The 19,407-nt window shown below is 47.1% G+C and overlaps 1 protein-coding gene across 1 annotated transcript in view; it reads left to right on the top strand.

Annotated features, from left to right (window-relative positions):
• The first annotated feature begins 17,182 nt into the window (after nucleotides 1-17,182).
• cnppd1 (cyclin Pas1/PHO80 domain containing 1) overlaps nucleotides 17,183-19,407 on the top strand; it is a 52,688-nt gene continuing 50,463 nt past the window's right edge. The window contains exon 1 of the mRNA XM_059967632.1: nucleotides 17,183-17,324. Coding sequence (XP_059823615.1) covers nucleotides 17,256-17,324 — 69 coding nt within the window. The 5' untranslated portion in view covers nucleotides 17,183-17,255. The remainder of the gene's footprint in view (nucleotides 17,325-19,407) is intronic.

Genomic DNA, 19,407 nt, shown 5'->3' with positions numbered 1-19,407 from the left:
ATAGTGTATGAGATCATGAAAAGGCAACGTAACTTCATTGGACATGTGATTAGGAAAGAGGAGTTAGAATGCAGGGTAATTATGGGAAAGATTGAAGGGAAGAAAGCAAGAGGAAGGCAAAGACAAATGATGATGGAGACAGCAGCCAGAGAACTGGAAATGATTTGATCCACTTGACCCGAAACAGGAGTGTGTGGGCCATGGCCCCTGATGATGGTGACCACTCCGTCAGCATATTCCAGGCACCCACCACCCTCTGTGTAAAAACCTGACCTGCACAACTCCTTTGAACTTACCCCATCTCACCTTCAACACATGACTGAGTATTAGACATTTCGATCCTGGATTCAAATAGAGTGGACTTGTTGCCAGGCATTATCCACTCTGTCCATGCCTCTCACAGCTTATGAAGCTCTGTCACAGCCTGCACCTCCATGCAGACAACTTACCAACTGTATGTCTTTGATATGTGGGAGGAAACCGGAAAATATGGAACATGGGAGGAAACCGGAGAATGTGGAAGATGAGAGGAAACCGGAGAATAGGGAACGTGGGAGGAAACCGGAGAATAGGGAACGTGGGAGGAAACCGGAGAATACGGAACGAGGGAAGAAACCGGAGAATAGGGAACGTGGGAGGAAACCGGAGAATAGGGAACGTGGGAGGAAACCGGAGAATACGGAACGTGGGAGGAAACCGGAGAATAGGGAACGTGGGAGGAAACTGGAGAATAGGGAACGTGGGAAGAAACTGGAGAATAGGGAACGTGGGAAGAAACTGGAGAATAGGGAACATGGGAGGAAACCGGAGAATAGGGAACGTGGGAGGAAACTGGAGAATAGGGAACGTGGGAAGAAACTGGAGAATAGGGAACGTGGGAGGAAACCGGAGAATAGGGAACGTGGGAGGAAACTGGAGAATAGGGAACGTGGGAGGAAACCGGAGAATAGGGAACATGGGAGGAAACCAGAGAATACGGAACGTGGGAGGAAACCGGGGAATAGGGAACGTGGGAGGAAACCGGAGAATACGGAACGTGGGAGGAAACTGGAGAATGTGGAAGATGAGAGGAAACCGGAGAATAGGGAACGTGGGAGGAAACTGGAGAATAGGGAACGTGGGAAGAAACCGGAGAATAGGGAACGTGGGAGGATACCGGAGAATACAGAACGTGGGAGGAAACTGGAGAATACGGAACGTGGGAGGAAACCGGAAAATATGGAAGGTGAGAGGAAACCGGAGAATAGGGAACGTGGGAGGAAACCGGAGAATGTGGAAGATGAGAGGAAACCGGAAAATAGGGAACGTGGGAGGAAACCGGAGAATAGGGAACGTGGGAAGAAACTGGAGAATAGGGAACGTGGGAGGAAACCGGAGAATACGGAACGTGGGAGGAAACCGGAGAATAGGGAACGTGGGAGGAAACCGGAGAATACGGAATGTGGGAGGAAACCGGAGAATACGGAACGTGGGAGGAAACCGGAGAATAGGGAACGTGGGAGGAAACCGGAGAATACGGAATGTGGGAGGAAACCGGAGAATACGGAACGTGGGAGGAAACCGGAGAATAGGGAACGTGGGAGGAAACCGGAGAATAGGGAACGTGGGAGGAAACTGGAGAATAGGGAACGTGGGAGGAAACCGGAGAATAGGGAACGTGGGAGGAAACTGGAGAATAGGGAACGTGGGAGGAAACCGGAGAATACGGAATGTGGGAGGAAACCGGAGAATAGGGAACGTGGGAGGAAACTGGAGAATAGGGAACATGGGAGAAAGTACAAACTCCTTACAGATAATGACAGGAATTAAACCCAGACTGCCGCCACTGTGAAGCACTATGCCATCTTCTCGCACGCCTGCTGCTCCAGGGACCAGCAGTAAAACCTGAAGCTGAGCTCAGCCACTCAGAGCTCCATGTTGGGTCCCCCTGCCAGGCTCTCCTCATTGGTTGAAACACTGTGAACGGTTTGCTTCAGGTCAGTAAATCAGTGACAACTGGCGACCTGCTAGTATTATGTAGCAAGTATAACATGAAGCTGTTGACTTGAACATTCTGTAACACACATTTCAATGGCCTGTGACTGAAGTACACACTGAAATAGAGTTATACAGCACAGTTATAACGGGGTGGCACAGTAGCATAGTTGTTAGCATAACAGTTTCCAAAGCCAACGATCCAGGTTCAATTCCTACATTCCCTGTGAGCAGTGGTGTTGGAAACATCCTCTCCACAACAACTCTATTTTGTTCTTTCAGTATTCGGTATATTTCTTTGAGATTTCACCCCCTCATTCTTCTAAACACCAGCGATTACAGGCCCAGAGTCAAACACTTCCTGAGCCTATCAAATATTTAAAGGCCTAAATACAGTCAATGTGGAGCCAAGTCAAGTCAAGTCAATTCACTTTTATTGTCATTTTCACCATAACTGCTGGTGTAGTACATAGTAAAAATGAGACAACATTTTTCAGGACCTTGGGGTTACATAAACAATACAAAAACTAGACTGAACTATGTAAAAAACAACACAAAGAAAGCTACACTAGACTACAGACCTACACGAGACTGTGTAAAGTGCACAAAAACTGTGCAGGCATTACAATAAATAATAAACAGGACAATAGGGCAAGGTGTCAGTCCAGGCTCTGGGTATTGAGGAGTCTGATAGTTTGGGGGAAAAAGCTGTTACATAGTCTGGTTGTGAGAGCCCAAATGCTTCGGAGCCTTTTCCCAGATGGCAGGAGGGAGAAGAGATTGTATGAGGGATGCATGGGGTCCTTCATAATGCTGTTTCCTTTGCGGATGCAGCATGTAGTGTAAATGTCCGTGATGGCAGGAAGAGAGACCCCGATGATCTTAGCTGACCTCACTATCCACTGCATGGTCTTGCGATCCGAAATGGTGCAATTTCTAAACCAGGCAGTGATGCAGTTGTTCAGGATGCTCTCAATACAGCCCCTGTAGAATGTGATGAGGATGGGGGGGTGGGAGATGGACTTCCCTCAGCCTTTGCAAAAAGTAGAGATGCTGCTGGGCTTTCTTTGCTATGGAGCTGGTGTTGATGGACCAGGTGAGATTCTCTGTCAGGTGAACACCAAGAAATTTGGTGATCTTTATGATGTCTACCGAGGAGCCGTCGATGTTCAGTGGGGAGTGGTCAGTCTGTGCCCTCCTGAAGTCAACAACCATCTCTTTCGTTTTGTTCACATTCAGAGACAGGTTGTTGGCTCTACACCAGTCTGTTAGCCGCTACACCTCCTCTCTGTATGCTGACTCGTCGTTCTTGCTGAGGAGTCCCACCATGGTCGTGTCATCGGCGAACTTGACGATATGGTTCGAGCTGTGTGTTGCAGCACAGTCGTGGGTCAGCAGAGTGAACAGCAGTGGACTGAGCACAGAGCCCTGGGGGGCTTCCCTGCTCAGATGTTTCCTCTGGTGGAAGAGTCTAGGACCAGAGGGTACAATCTCAAAATAGAACAAAGATGAGGAGGAATTTCTACAGCCAGAATGTGGTGCATCTGTTCCAAAAACATTAAATGTGTGTCTTAAGGCTTCTGTACCTCTTCCCTGATGGTAGTAATGAGAAGAGGACATGTCCTGGGCAGTGAGGGTGTAGGGTAATGTAATTGGGAAAAATGTACATAATGCACATTGAGTTGGGTTTTGCTTTAAGAAACTGGTCTGAAGTGATGTCATTGTTACGTAAGGATTTTTAGCATGCTTTGCTGCCGGCTTCACCTGTTGATGAGAAGGCAATGAGTGCTGAAACCTCACTGGAGGCCAGTAGGATTCAGACCGACAGGACCTGATAGATGACACTCGTTGTTACCCTTGGGAATCCGTCCTGGCTAAAGTGGCTAGACCTTTGCTGGTGCAGATTTCCTGTGTGCCTAAGGACTGTCAGTTGATCTTAAGAACTGCTGGCTTGTGGAGGTTAAGGACTTTGGGTCATTATCCAAGTAATTTCCCCACAATGACTCTTTCATACATGTGCACCACTGCATGTGAGTTTACTCAGCTGCTGGGATAATTCTCAAACCTCACTAAGCCCACATTCTCCACTACAATCACAAAACATGGGTCATGCCCGCACCCGTAGACTGGATCCAAAAAAGCTAGAAGCTGCGAAAGCTGAGTGTTTCAAAACGGAAGGACTTGGCATCGTACGCCAGTCAAACAGCCCCTGGGCTTCACCCCACCATATGGTCCCTAAGTCCGATAGTTGTTGCTGCCAACACAGTGCCACAGTACCAGGCCTTAATGAGGCCACCACCCCGATTGTTACGCAGTCCCACACATTCAAGCCAGAAAGTTAATTTTTTTCCAAAGTCCATTTAGTTAGAAGCTGCCATCAGATGCCTATGCGCTCAGAGAACATTCCCAAAATGGCTGTGATAACCTCGTTTAGCCTTTTTGAGTTTCTGTGCATGCTGTTTGGACTGAAAAACGCAGCACAGACTCTCTAACGGTTGATGGACTCAGTATTAAAATATTTAGATTTTCTTTTTGTTTACTTGGATGACGTTCGTGTCACCAGTGCATCCTAATCTGAACACGTACCTCACCTCTGCACACTTTCTGAGCGCTTAGGCCAGCATGGATTGATTATTAACCCTGCTAAATGCCAGTTTGGGTGGTCAACCATTTGCTTTCTCAGCCATCACATCTTCACAGAAGATACAAAAGCCCTCCCTTCGGTAGCTGCTATTATGGATTTCCCACTGCCTGCACTACAAAGAATTATAGGAGTGTTTAGGTATCGTGAGTTTCTATCACCGCTTCAGTCCGCGAGCTGCTGAAATGCTTCCTCTCCACAGCGCATTTAAAGGCAATAACCTAATCAAGTGCTTCTCTTATCAGTGGACATGAGCAGGGCATTTACTGATACCAAACAAGCTCTTTCTAACACGACCCTACTGGCGTACCCACTCCCCAAAGCCGTTAGTACCGATGCTTCGGACTATGCTGTGGGTGTTTGTGGAGACTTTTGGCAGCTGGCAGCTCTGTCCCTCCAAACGGAGGTACTGCAGGTTTTGACCATAAGCTTCCTGGTCACTAACTGGCTGGCTACCATTTTCATTTTCTTCTAGAGGGTTGCCGTTTTACAGCACTCATTGACCACAAAACCCTCTGCATGTGATGGCCAAAATATGGCCTACATATCTGAGTTCATGACTGATGTACAATATATCAAGGGGAAAAATAAAGCTGTGGCTGATTGCCTCTCATGGCCAGCCGTTGAGGCCATAGGGTTTGACTATACCCACATGACAGCCAACCAGCTTCCTGACCCAGAGGTCCAGGCTTACTGAACAGCAGTTGTCCATAGCTGAGTTGGTTTAGGGGCAGCTGTTATCAGTGCCAGGTGATTTCATTCTTGGTGCCACGACCGCCTGGTCAACCTCTCAACAGCGTTCCACCCTCCTCAGTAAATTCAATTCCTTTCCACCTATTCCTGCCTCCCAGCATGGAGTACAGCACTCCTGGGTTCCTGTTGGCCCACATTCAGCCTTGTTTGTTCTCATCCACCATGATGGACACCTCCATGCCCTTGGACTCCCCCACCCCCCTTACAATGGCTGGTTCAGTATTTTGGAACAGGGAGAAAAGACTTTTATCATATATATGAGGAGTAAACCTGACCATAGTTCAGTAGATCGCTTTAAGCTGGCCCACTGAGATTTGGAGTATTCCGCTGCCTTGCCTCTGGTGTCACAACATGACCATGAGTGTGTCAACACACCTCTGGACAAGCCAGAGGCACCTGAATTTCCTCCACCCATGAGTCGGGAGCACATAATGCCAGTTTTAGTGAATTCTGTTGGTGGGGTGGGGAGGGGGCTATGTAGGTTCATGCTTTTGGGAAAAATGTACATAATTCCACCGACGTTGAGTTGGGGTTTCGCTTTACGAGGCTGGTCTGACATGTTGTTACGTACGGATTTTTAACGTGTTTTTTGAGTTTGGATTTTGGAGTTCAATAAAAATGTGTTACAAGTTTCATTAAACATAAAACAACTTTCTTTGTTTTATTTGCGAAAACCTACAAGGGTACCTAATGAGGGATTCTGCCTTTTTCATGTTCAAAATAACGAGGAGGGTTGTGCCGGTGATGGGGCTGACTGTGCCTACAGACCTTTGCAACCCTCTGAGCATTGAAGTCTTTGTACCAGAGTCTTCTGTGAACCTTTGATTGTCTGCAAACTTCCAAATATTATGCAGCTGAAATGCGTTTACGTTCGGTATTTCTGTAATGGTAGTGGGTTCCTTAGCAGCTGTCTTTATTTTATGCGCACACACTCACTCACACTCTCTCTCACACTCACACACACTCTCTCTCACACACACACACACACACACACACTGTCTCTGTCTCCCTACCTCAGTGGTGAAATGGTGAAAGTTATAATTTATAACTCATTGAGAAGTGAAGAAGTCAATTTTAATGACATCTTTATATTTGCCAGGAATAACACCAAGGCCTCAAGCTGTAATGAAGCACGTAGTATTCGGGAAGATTCAGCAAAAAAAAACGTTTACGCTGCCCTAGGGTCTGAGGTGATTGCAAGTTTGGCTTTTTTACGGCTTTTCTCTGAAATCCTTGGCTGGGCACAAATGACCAGAATCTGAATCTATGCAATTGCTGCCCCCTGCTGTACTACTAGAGAACAACAGGTCCGTAAGACTAAGCAGTATTAGGCAATTTGGCCCATTCCATCATGGCTGATTTACTTCCCTTCTCAACGCCATTCTCCTGCCTACTCTCTGTAACCTTCAAACCCCTTGCTATCAACCTCCTCTTTAAATGTACCCACTGACTTGGCCTCCATTGCCATCTGTGGCACTGAATTTCACAGATTCACCAACCTCTAGCTAAAGAGATTTCTCCTCATCTCTGTTCTAAAGGGATATCCTCATATTGGAGACTTTAGAGCCCCAACTATCAGTAACGTCCTCTCCACAACCACTCTATCTAAGCCTTTCAATAAGTGATAGGTTTCAATGAGATTTCACCCCTCCCCCCACCAACTCATTCTTCTAAACTCCAACATGTACAGGCCAGAGCCATTAAGTACTTCTCATGTGTTAATTGTACCATTCCCAAAATCAGTGAAGGAATGTAGTCTTTTTGTAATGGTGAATCACTGGTCCACAGTTCACTGGAAGATCCTGAAGACAAACCGCTCTGGGATTGGAGGACTGCATGAGGGTGTGAGTGAGTGGGTGTGGGAGGGAGGAAAGAGGCCTGTTTTGCTGTTGCTATTCTGTGTTCGGTTTTGTTCTGCTCTGTGCTGATCCACCGAGCATTGTGGGTTTGCGCCGGAATGTGTGGCAACACTTGTGGTCTGCCCCCAGCGGTTGCGGCAGTCGTTAACGCAAATGGCACAATTCACTGTTTGCTTTCATGTACGTGTGATAAACAAACAAACCTCAATCTGAATCCTCAGTTGCTAGGAGTACAGGTACATAGTTCCCTGACGTTGGCATCATGGGTAGTCAGGGTGCTGAATTGTACACTGACCTTCAACAGTCAGCACATTGCGCATAAAAGCTGAGATGTTGGTGCCAAACAGAGTGGTTTAACTATCTCAGAAACCTCTGATCTCCTGGGATTTCCATCCACAAAGGCCACTAGAGTTTACAGAGAATGGTGCGAAAACCATAAAACATCCTGTGGGCAAAATCACTTTGTTAATGAGAGAGGTCTGAGGAGAATGGCCAGATTTGTTCAAGCTGACAGGAAGGAGACTGTAAAACAAATAACAGTGGTGTGCAGAAGAGCATCTCTGAAAGCACAACACATCGAACCTCAAAGTGGATGGGCTACAGCAGCAGAAGGTCTCAAACATACACTCAGTGGCCACTTTAATATGATTGTCCCTCAGAAGCTGAGGGGTAAGCTGTCCTCATTGGACCTCAGTACCTCTCTCTATAACTGGATCTTGGACTTGTTGACAGAAAGGCCAGGGTTGGCAGAAGCATCTCTAGCACCACCGTGCTGAGCAGCAGAAAGCTGCTGATGCACGACCGCACTGCTAGATCCAGTTCCAACTGTATCGTCTGGATGACAGAACAATGACTGACTTCACCAACAATGATGAGCTGGTGTACAGACAGACGGTAGAACAGCTGGTCGAATGATGTGACGCCACAACTTGAGTCTCAATGTGGACAAGACTAAAGAGACAATAGTGGATAGTCCACTGCCAAGAAGGCCCACCAGTGCCTTTACTTCCTGAGAAAGCTGAAGAAATTTGGCCTGTCCCCTGAAACCCTCACTAATTTTTATAGGTGCACCGTAGAAAGCGTTCTTCTAGGGTGCATCACAACCTGGTATGGAAGTTGTCCTGTCCAAGACTGGAAGTAGCTGCAGAAGATTGTGAACATTGCCCAGCACATCACACAAACCAATCTTCCATCCTTGGATTCACTTTACACTGCACGCTGTCAGACCAGTGCTACCAGGATAATCAAGGACAAGACCCACCCAGCCAACACACTTTTTGTCCCACTTCCCTCCGGGAGAAGGTTCAGGAGCATGAAGACTCGTACGGCCAGATTTGGGAACAGCTTCTTTCCAACTGTGATAAGACTGCTGAACGGATCCTGACCCGGATCTGGTCCATACCTTCCAAATATCCAGACCTGACTTGCACTACTGTACTTTCCCTTCTCTATTTTTCTAGTTATGATTTATAATTTCAATTTTTATTATATTTACTTCGATTTGTACTTCAGGGAGCACGAACCGCAGAAACACATATCACTGTGATGATTGTACGCTCTAGTGTCAGTTGTTTGTTGACAATAAAGTATAATAATACTAGGAAGGTGCAGGGTGACCACCTCTCATTGCTCCTCCATGGAGAGAATTAGATGCACCAGGAGAGTGCACACAATGGACAGTCGCACTGGGTCCCTCAATTCCAGCTCCTTAGACAAGAAACCTCAGCAGCATCTCCACTTCCTGAGGTGACTGAGGCTCCCCACCCCCAAGTTAACCAATCTTTACAGGAGCACCCTTGAGGGTGTTCTGACCAGCTGGTACAGAAATGGCAAGGCACCTGACCACAAGAGCCTATGAAGACTGCTGAGAGGGTCATTGGGGTATCTCTTATACCCTTCCAAGATACTAACCAGGAGTGCCTCACTGGGCCATTAGTATTGTCAATGATCCGTCCCAACCATGCAACAAACTCTTTGACCCCCTACCCATCAGGTAGGAAGAACCGTGGCACTAGGACAAGGACTGCTAGGGTGGGAAACAGTTTCTTCCCCCAACCACGAGATCACTGAACTCCCTGACATCACCCAGGTCTCATCATTCTTGAAGTACCAGCAGCATTATGCTGTTACTTTTTAAATTGTGATTTAAACCCACATTATTATTGGTAAATTTATTTGAGGCAATATTAACATGGAGAGAGAGAGAGAGACGGAGGAACATTGATATATTGGGTGGTATACACATATACAGTTGAAATGACAGTAAACTGAATCAGTTTTAATATCACTGGGAAATGTCATGAAGTTAGTCAGTTTGGGCAGCAGTACATTGTGATACATAATAAAAATATATAAATAACAATAAGAAATATCTATAAAAATTAGGAAGTAAAAACGAGATCAATAAGAATAGCCAGATAGTGTTCAGGGGTTCATTGTCCATTCAGAATTCTGATGGCAGAGGGGAAGAAGCTGTTCCTGAAATGTTGAGTGTGGGTCTTCAGGCTCCTGTATCCTTCCTTATTGGTAACAGTAGTAGAGAGCATGACCTGCGTGAGGGGGATCCTTAATGATGGATGCTCCCTCATTTTTTGAGGTCTCCCTTTTGAAGACTGGTGCCCATGTGGAGCTGGCCGAATTTACAATGTTCTGCAGCTTCTTTCAATTCTCCAAACCAGATGGTGGTGCAGCTGGTTAGAATGCTCTCCTGCGGAGTACTTCCCTTCTCTTGGACAAGATCGGTGGTGTGGAGAGGGGAGACTTGCAGCTTGAGCAACTGCCGGTCTTCCATTTAAAAAAAACCTGCCCAGGCTTGCGCCCTGGAAACTTTCCAAGGTGCAAATCCATGGTCTGTCGAGACTAAAAGAGGCCAACAGACGCTCCTGTAGAAACTTCTGAGTGTCTTTTGAAACATTCCTAAACTCTAACCTAAACATGGCCACTGTCATGCCTTCTTTGTCTGATGTCCGTCAGTCAGGGTCGACCATGGATGTTGCGTCCTAGCTGTCTAGATACACAAGCCTGGACAGTACGATATGGAGAGCAAGCTGTTGCCCATGTAGCAAGCTCCCCCTCTCCACACATCTGATGAACCCAAAGGAACGGCAGAGACCGATACAGTTTGGTACCAGCAGCATCACAGGAGTTGCCAGTCAGAATTGAGCTCAATGGAGGACCACCTTAAGGACTCCTGCTCCAGATTTTCCCTCCCAAACCCTTCCCCTTGAGTGGGTATAGCCACAAGGCAGTGATGGTTTGAGATCAAAGTTTTCCTTCTCCTAGAGGAGCTGCCATCCACAGCTGATGAGCCCCATCTGCCAGAAGCGAGTGGCTTTAAGGCACCAGTATCTGTCAATAGAAATGGTTCTGCTGGGCTTAGTAACTAAGCCACACATGAAGGCCAAGAGCTGGACATGCTTGTCAGAGGCTATTTGAGGTGCACTCCATTGGGAGCATTTAATGCCACCGGTGGGAACTTATCCCCATTACCATCCCTGGCTATAACAATCTTAAGGAACCTTCTTTGTAATTGCATCAATATGTAGGACACAGGGAGACCTTCAGAGGTATTCCCCCTTATAAAGAATTATTCTAAAAGCAATTGCAATAGCATCCCAGACAAAAATGGCGAAAGTCTCACAGAAGAAAAGGAAATAATGGGAAGGTGGACAGAGTACTGTTCAGATCTGTACAACTACTAGAGCACAGGGGATCCAAGCGTGCTGAACGTACAGGAATCTTCCAATGAGGATGACTATCCAATCATGAGTGAAGAAGTTGAAGCCACAATACGATCACTGAAGAGCCGGAAGTCAGCAGGAGTTGACAACATCCCTGCTGAACTGCTGAAGCATGGAGGAGAGGCCCCGATAGACATGCTTGCCACCATTGCAATAAGATCTGGCAGACAGGTGAATGGCCGACACCTTGGACTCAGTCACTGATCATTGTGCTTCCCAAGAAAGGCAATCTCCAATGAACCATCAGTCTAATCAGCCATGTGAGCAAGATAATGCTCAGAATCATCTGGAGCAGACTGAGACCTCCGGCAGAAGACATCATTGCTGAGGAACAAGCCAGCTTCCGTAAGGGCAGAAGCACCACTGAGCAGATTTTCACCCTCTGCACCCTCTGAGAGAAACACCTTCAGCACCAGAGAGAGTTTTACCACGTCTTCATAGACTTCAAGAAGGCGTTTGACAGAGTTTGGCATGATGTCTTATGGGCCACCATGAAGAAATTCAACATGGGGCAGAAGCTGATTCATACAATCCATCAGCTTTACGCCAAGGTAACCAGCTCAGGACACCATTGAGGAGTAGTTCCAGACCTCTGTAGGAGTCTGTCAGGGCTGCCTCCTCTCCCCCATTCTCTTCAATGTCTTCCTGGAACGGATTATGAGTGATGTCCTTGAAGATGAAGTGGGCAGAGTCAGCGTCAGAGGGAGGAACATCACGAACCCAAGCTTTGCTGACAAATTTAATGGACTTGCAGGAAAAGAGGACTAACTGACCAACCTGGTCAGCCATCTTGAGAGAGCCTCCACAAAGTTTGGAATGGAAATAAGTGCCGAGGAAACCAAGCTGATGGCAAATGCCAATGGTGCCGTCACAACAGACATCTCAGTCCATGGTCAGAAACTTGAGACAGTGCACCAGTTCAAATACCTGGGGGCAATCATCAGTGATGAAGGATCAAGACCAGAAGTCCTGGCAAGAATCACACAGACAATGACTGCACTATCCCATCTCAAGACAATATGGAGGGACAGCAACATCACCATGAAGTACAAGATCAGACTCCTGCATGCATTGGTATTCTCCATCTTCCTGTACGCATGCGAGACATGGACCCTCACAGCAGAGCTACAGAGGAAGATACAGGCATTGGAAATGAGATGCTATTGCAACATCTTGGGCATCTCATACTTGGACCTCATCACAAACGAGCAGGTCCGCAAGACCATCCAGCTCCACATTGGTCCTCATGAAGACCTTCTCACAACGGTGAAGAAAAGAAAGCGGAGATGGTACGGCGACGTAACGAGATCCAGTGGCCTTCCAAAGACCGTTCTACAAGGAACTGTGGAGGGGAGAAGAAGGCGAGGCAGACGGAGGAAAAGATGGACGGACAACATTAAAGAACAGACAGGGAAGACATTTGCTGTGACCCAGGCTCTAGCATACAACCATGACAGGTGGAACAGACTGGTGCAAAGCTTGTCATGATGGCACCCCGACGACTCCACTAGGAGTTAAGGGCGCAAGGCAAGGAAGCAATTGAAAGCATTTACAGTATACGTTGATGCTGGATGATAGCATGCGGCAGAGCAGGGTTGATTAGCTCCGCATTAAGCATACACATGTATGGTTGGGGATGACTATAGTTATTGTGTCCTAGCTGTCTGTGTAGTAAGCAAGCCAAGGCAGTACGATAAGTGGAGCAAGCTGTACTCCCCCCCACCCCCGATGTAACCAAAGGAACAACAGAGTCTGATACAGTTTGGCACTAGCGGCCGATCCCTTGATGAAGGCTGGTATGTGTTCCCTCAGCTTCCCCTTCCTGAAGTCCGCTTCAATTTCTTGCTCTTACTGATGTTGAGTGAAAGGTTGTTGTTGAGAAACCAGCTGATCCAGCCTGCTCAGGTACAGCTCCTCAGCACCATCTGAAACACTGCCAACCACAGCTGAGCTGTGCCTGGCCACAGAATCGTGGATGTGGAGAGAGTAGAACAGTGGGCCAAGCACACATCCTTGAAATGGAGGAGACACCAGACTGTCAACCCGCACAGACTGTGGTCTCCTGGTGAAGAAGTCAAGGATCTAATTGCAGAGGGAAGTACAGAGGTCCAGGTTTTGGAGCTCGTTGATTAGAACTGACAGTACGATTGTATCGGACACTGAGCTGGAATCAATAAACAGTAGCCTGACAGAGGTATTGCTATAGGTACTGTGATAAAAATTCAAAGTTCAAATCAAATTTATTAGCAAAGTACATATATGCCACTATATACAACCATTTTCTTGTGGGCATACTCAGTAAATCCATATCAATGAAAAACATTGTGCAAAAGACAAAAACTGCAAATACAAAATGAAAGAAATAATGATAAATAATAAGCAATAGACATCAAGGACATGGGATGAAGAGTCCTTGAAAGTCAGTCCATTGGCTGTGGGAACATTTCACTGATGGGGCAAGTGAAGTTATCCCCTTTGGTTCAAGAGCCTGATGGTTGAGGAATATCTGTTCCTGAACCAGGTACTGTGGCTCCTGAGGCTCTTGTACCTTCTTCCTGATGGCAGCGGTGAGAAGAGAGCATGTCCTGGGTGGTGACGGTCCCTAATAAGGATGCTGCATTCCTGTCAGACTGACTTATCCTCTTCCCTTCTAGTCCTGATCCTGATCTAGTCCTGCCCGAAACACTGACTGTTTACTCTTTCCCATTGATGCTGCCTGACCTGCTGAGTTCCTCCGGCATTTTGCTTTGAATTTCCAACATCTGCAGATTTTCTCACGTTTGTATAACTGGGCAATGGTTGTTGAGGCAGTTCACCCAGCTCTTATTGGGCACTGGTATGATTGTTGCCCTTTTGAAGAGGGTGGAAACCTCCAGCTGGAGCAGTGAGAGATTGAAGATATCCTTGAACAGCCCCGCTAGTTGGCTGGCACAGGTTTTCAGAGCCCTACCAGGTACACCATCAGGGCCCGATGCCTTGCAGAGGTTCACGCTCTTGAAAGATGTTCTGACATAGGCCTCCAAGACAGAGATCGCAGAGCACCGGAAGCTGCAGGGATTTGCATGGACATAGTAAGCAGAGATCGCAGGGCACCGGAAGCTGCAGGGATTTACAGGGACGTAGTAAGCAGAGATCGCAGGGCACCGGAAGCTGCAGGGATTTACAGGGACGTAGTAAGCAGAGATCGCAGAGCACCGGAAGCTGCAGGGATTTGCAAGGACGTAGTAAGCAGAGATCGCAGGGTACTGGAAGCTGCGGGGATTTGCACGGACGTAGTAAGCAGAGATCGCAGGGCACCGAAAGCTGCAGGGATTTGCATGGACGTAGTAAGCAGAGATCGCAGGGCACCGGAAGCTGCAGGGATTTACAGGGACGTAGTAAGCAGAGATCACAGGGCACCGGAAGCTGCAGGGATTTACAGGGACGTAGTAAGCAGAGATCGCAGAGCACCGGAAGCTGCAGGGATTTGCACGGACGTAGTAAGCAGAGATCGCAGGGCACCGAAAGCTGCAGGGATTTGCACGGACGTAGTAAGCAGAGATCACAGAGCACCGGAAGCTGCAGAGATTTGCACAGACGTAGTAAGCAGAGATCGCAGGGCACCGAAAGCTGCAGGGATTTGCATGGACGTAGTTTTATTCTGCCTTTTAAAGCATGCATAAAAGGCAGTAAGCTTATCAGGGAGTGAAGCATTTCGAGATGTTAGGTTTTGTCTTGTAGGAAGTAATGGCCTGCAAATGCTGCTGACATGCATCCTATTTCATCTCCAACCTCAGGCTACATCCACACTAGACTGGATAATTTTGAAAATGCCGGTTTCACATAAAAACGATAGACATCCACACTATGCGTTTTTAAAAATATCTCTGTCCACATTGAAACGGAGATTTCGGCAAATCTCCTCCTCCTGTGCATGCGCAGGACACATCTACCGAAAACAAGCGACATGTTTGGTGTCGAATCTCGCTGTGAAAGTATGTGTTTGTGTAGTTACAGACTAGAAAAACTTAAAATGACGGACAGCTGTTGGCTCTCGTGCAGGAGAATTTAACAGTAAAAAAAAAACAAATACTGGAGCGTACAGAGGCAACCGACAGGGAGTTCACGGACAGATTGACCTGGCTGACGACAAACATTGAAAAACTGACTAACTCTGTTGCATTAATAAAGCACCTTGTTAAATGTATAAAATATGTCTGCATCAGTGTTCTCTTGTATTTCCATATAATGTTACATTAGGCTGTTACACATCTATTGTCAGAGAAGTACTTGCATAAATAGGTAAACCACCTTCATACAAGCAAGGACAGAAAACAGGGCAATGTGATTACAGTATACTTATTTATTCAGTAAGTTATGGGTCAAAGTATTTGGTGAGTACATTTCTAACTCTTCTGGCTTCAGTCTTGTTGCCGTCTGTTCTGAAATTGTTCAAGAAAACAATGAAATAGCGCGCTGCTGTCTGTCAGTGTTTTCAGATTTCTCCGGTTACCCCGTCCACAAACTTCTACAAATGTTCCGTGGAGAACATTCTGATTGGCTACATCACCGCCTGGTGTGGGAAAGGGCGGGAGGAGGGTGGCTACTACACGAGATCAAAATAAGCTGCAGGAACTTGTAAAATTAGTCGGCTCCATCATGGGTATCAGCTTCCGAAGTATTCAAGACATCTTCAAAAAGTGATGCCATAGGAAAGTAGCATCCATCCTTGAGGATTCCCGCCACCCACGGCATGCCCTCTTCATACAGTTACTGTTGGGAAAGAGGTACAGAAGCCTGAAGGCACACACTCAGTGATTCAGGGACAGCTTCTTCCCCTCTGCCATCCGATTCCTAAATGGAGATTGAACCCGTGAACACTGCCTCACTACTTTTTTATTTGTCATTTTTGTATTACTTATTTTAACCTATTTAATAGGCATATATAGGTAATGTATCTCAGTTTTTTCTCTATACTGTATTTATTCATTATATATTTCATTGTACTGCTGCCGTAAGGTTTTCACAACATATGCTGGTGATATTAAATCTGATTCAGAGTAAAGATTGCAATGGTGGTATAATAGGGGTCAACTGTGTTGGGTTCTCTGATTTTGCAGGTGATATGTTGATGGTGGTTGTTCAGAAACTTTATCAAGCTGGCCTGGTTGAAGTCCCCCACAATAATAGCGAAGGCATCCGGTGTGCTGTTTTGTAACTGCTGATAATGGTACTCAGCTCCACCAGTGCCTGAGGTGGAATGTACACCATACCAGGATGATGGCAGAAAACTCCCTCGGCAGATAAAATGGACCACATTTGACTGCTAGATGGTCCAGACTTTGTGCGTAGGACTGAGGCAGAAACACCACACCTGTGCACTGTGGTGAGTTAATCATGAAGCGCACTCCCCCTTCCTCTGCCTTTAAAATACCGAGCTGTCCTATCTTTGCAGAACTTTATTAGATGCAGGAGATACCTAATAAAACAGCCACTGAGTGTATACTTACCCCTAACATTTGACCTCCCATGTGCATTTGCACCTCCCTCAGCATTTGTGCATATTTCTCTGCCATTTCTCTGCTCATATCTGCAACCAAACTATATTCTGCCATATCCTGTAACAATCTGTTTTATTGTCCACAATGCCATCAATCTTTGTATGTGTCATCTAACACAGCCATCAACACAACTCACTCTCTGCCCCTCCTTCTGCCCGGCCCCACCCTTTAATTCTCCCTCTACCCTCTCCATCCTCCCTCTTCCTCTTCCCAGCCTTCCTCAACCCCCTCCTTAACTCTCCCTCTCCCCTCTCCATCCTTCCTCTACCCCTCAACTCTCTCCCTCTTCCCATCCTTCCTCTTCCCCCTCCTTAATTCTCCCTCTCCTCCTCAAGTCAAGTCACTTTTATTGTCATTTCGACCATAACTGCTGGTACAGTGCGTAGTAAAAATGAGACAACGTCTTTCAGGATCATAGTGTTACACGACACAGTACAAAAACTAGACTGAACTAAGTAAAAAAACAACACAGAGAAAGCTGCACTGGACTACAGACCTACACAGGACTAGTGCAGCTTTCTCTGTGTTGTTTGTTCTCCCCCCCCCCTCTCTAACTCTGATTCTCAATCATACCTCTGCCTCTGCCCTTCTCCCTGACTGCCCCGGTCTTTAAGCCTCCCACCTCTGGCCTTACCCTTTCTCTGCCTCCGACTCCTCTCTTTAACCCTCTCTGACGTTGCCCCCATTCCTACTCTGGCCCCGCCCCCTCTTACCTTTGACCCCGCCCTCCCGCTGTTCCTGCGACAAGATGGCGGACTGGGTGGATTCGCTTTTTGACTCCCGCTCCTTCCCGTGCTGTGGCCTCCAGGAGTTCAGTGTGAGTGTTTTCTTGGGCCCCGCCGTTCCCTCTCTCGCCTTGGGCCTCCGGCCTCCGGCCTCGCCCACCGCCCTTCTCCAGCGGCTCTACGGCCCTGCGAGCGGGCACAGCCCGAGTACCGAGCCCTTTCGGCCGTGCTGGGGGATCTGACCGTCTTTGCCTTTTTGGCACCAATGTGGACACTTGTACTGTTACTTAATCCGAGATTTATGTGTCGATTATGTTGCATAATTTACCTGTTCCTTTATGAACTCTAAATTTTGTGACAGGAAGGAAATCTCATGGCCTTCAGATTAGTGGGGGGGGAGTGAAGTCGGGGGAGCTGAGCGAGGGACTCGTAGATATGATGAATTTGGCGAGGGTATCCGTGAGCTGAGTTACTACAGACTTAACATACCTTGGGACTGGACTGGTGTCATTGCACCTTTTCTGCCCAGTGGATGAGGGAAAATTTCAGAATCACGTTTATTACTATTTGTTGCGCGTTACACACAAAAACAGAATAGGAAATATAAATGAAGTAGTGCAAAAACAGACCAAAATAGGAAAGTAATATTCATGGACTGTTCAGAAATCTGGCAGGAGGGAAGAAGCTGTTCCTAAAACATTGAGTGTGACTTCAGGCTCCTGTATCTCCCCCTAATTGTAGCAATGAGAAGGGGGCATGTCCTGGGTGGTGGGGTAATTAATGATGGATGCCACTTTTTGAGGCATCCTCATTTAAAGATGTCATCGATGCTGGGGAGGCTAGTGCCCATGATGCTGCTGTTTGAGTTTACAGCCCTCTGCAAATTGTCCATTGGCACCTCCATATCAGATGGAGATGCAATGAGTACAAATGCTCTCTGTAGAAATTTGCTATTGATGCAATATCACTGCAGGTGTGCCTTCTTTGGAATTGATTCAGTATGTTGGGTTCAGTATAGATCTTAAGAGATGTAGGCACCTAGGAATTTGAAACTGTTCAGCCTTTCTACTGCCAATTGCTCCTGTCATGGTGATAAGCTCATATGGTTATTGTTGGGAGAGGTATCAGAATGAGTTTTGTTATTGCTCACAGAAATCTACAGCATATTACAGGCCCTTTGGCCCACAATGTTGTGCCTACCACGTGAGCTCCTTGAGAAACTGCCTAGAATTCCCCTACCCCATAGCCCTCTATTTTTCTAAGTTCCATGTATCTATCCACGAGTCTCTTAAAAGACCCTATGGTATCCTCCACCACCACCATCGCTAGCAGTGCATTCCTCGCACCCATCACTCTGTGTGAAAAACTTATCACTGGCATCCCCTCTGTACCTACTTCCAAGCACTTAAAACTATCCCCCCCCCCCCCCCTCATGTTAGCCTTTTCAGGCCTGGGAAAAAGCCTCTGTCTATCCACACAATCAATTCCCCTCATCATCTTATACACCTCTGTCAAGTCACTTCTCATCCTCTCTCTTCAAGGAGAAAAGGCCTTTCAACCTATTCTCCTAAGGCATGCTCCCCAATCCAGGCAACATCTTTGTGAATCTCCTCTGCACCCTCTCTGTAGTTTCCACATCTAAAGTTGATGAAATTGGTGAGCTCGGCATGGGTGCAGGAAGCAGCGCCAACACAGAGAAAGAGTTGGGGAGCATTAGCTTGGAAGGCTAGGAACGTGGACCGCTGCACACAGCCAAGGAAAAGTCAGGTATAGCGACCTGGTGTGTATCATAGCTGGGCACAGTGAACAGCAGGGACAGGTTGGCCTGAATTGAATGCACGCAAAGCGAGGGGTTACCTGCCAAGGGGTACTGCCCACCTCCCCAGCAGCTCCCTCTGCCTCTCCAGCTCCGACTTGCTCAGCCCGCTGGCCAGCGAGACGTTGTTTGCCACCTCCTCCTCCTCCTCGGATGGGGGGAGGGTGTCACCCTCCACCAGCACCTCATCAGCTGCCATGTCTCCTTGCGCAGCTCCGATGTGGCAACAATACTGTGCAAAACATAATTGATGTAAGTTACAAAAAAAAAAGAAAAGTAATGAGGTAGAGTTCATGGGTTCAAGGACAATTCAGAGATCTAATGGCTGAGGGGTTTCTAAATCTTAGAATGTGTATCTC

This window comes from Hypanus sabinus, chromosome 4, assembly GCF_030144855.1.
Source record: "Hypanus sabinus isolate sHypSab1 chromosome 4, sHypSab1.hap1, whole genome shotgun sequence".
NCBI classification, from domain to species: domain Eukaryota; kingdom Metazoa; phylum Chordata; class Chondrichthyes; order Myliobatiformes; family Dasyatidae; genus Hypanus; species Hypanus sabinus.
Note: the sequence above shows the minus strand (reverse complement) of the source record. Positions and strands in the feature narration are given on the sequence as shown.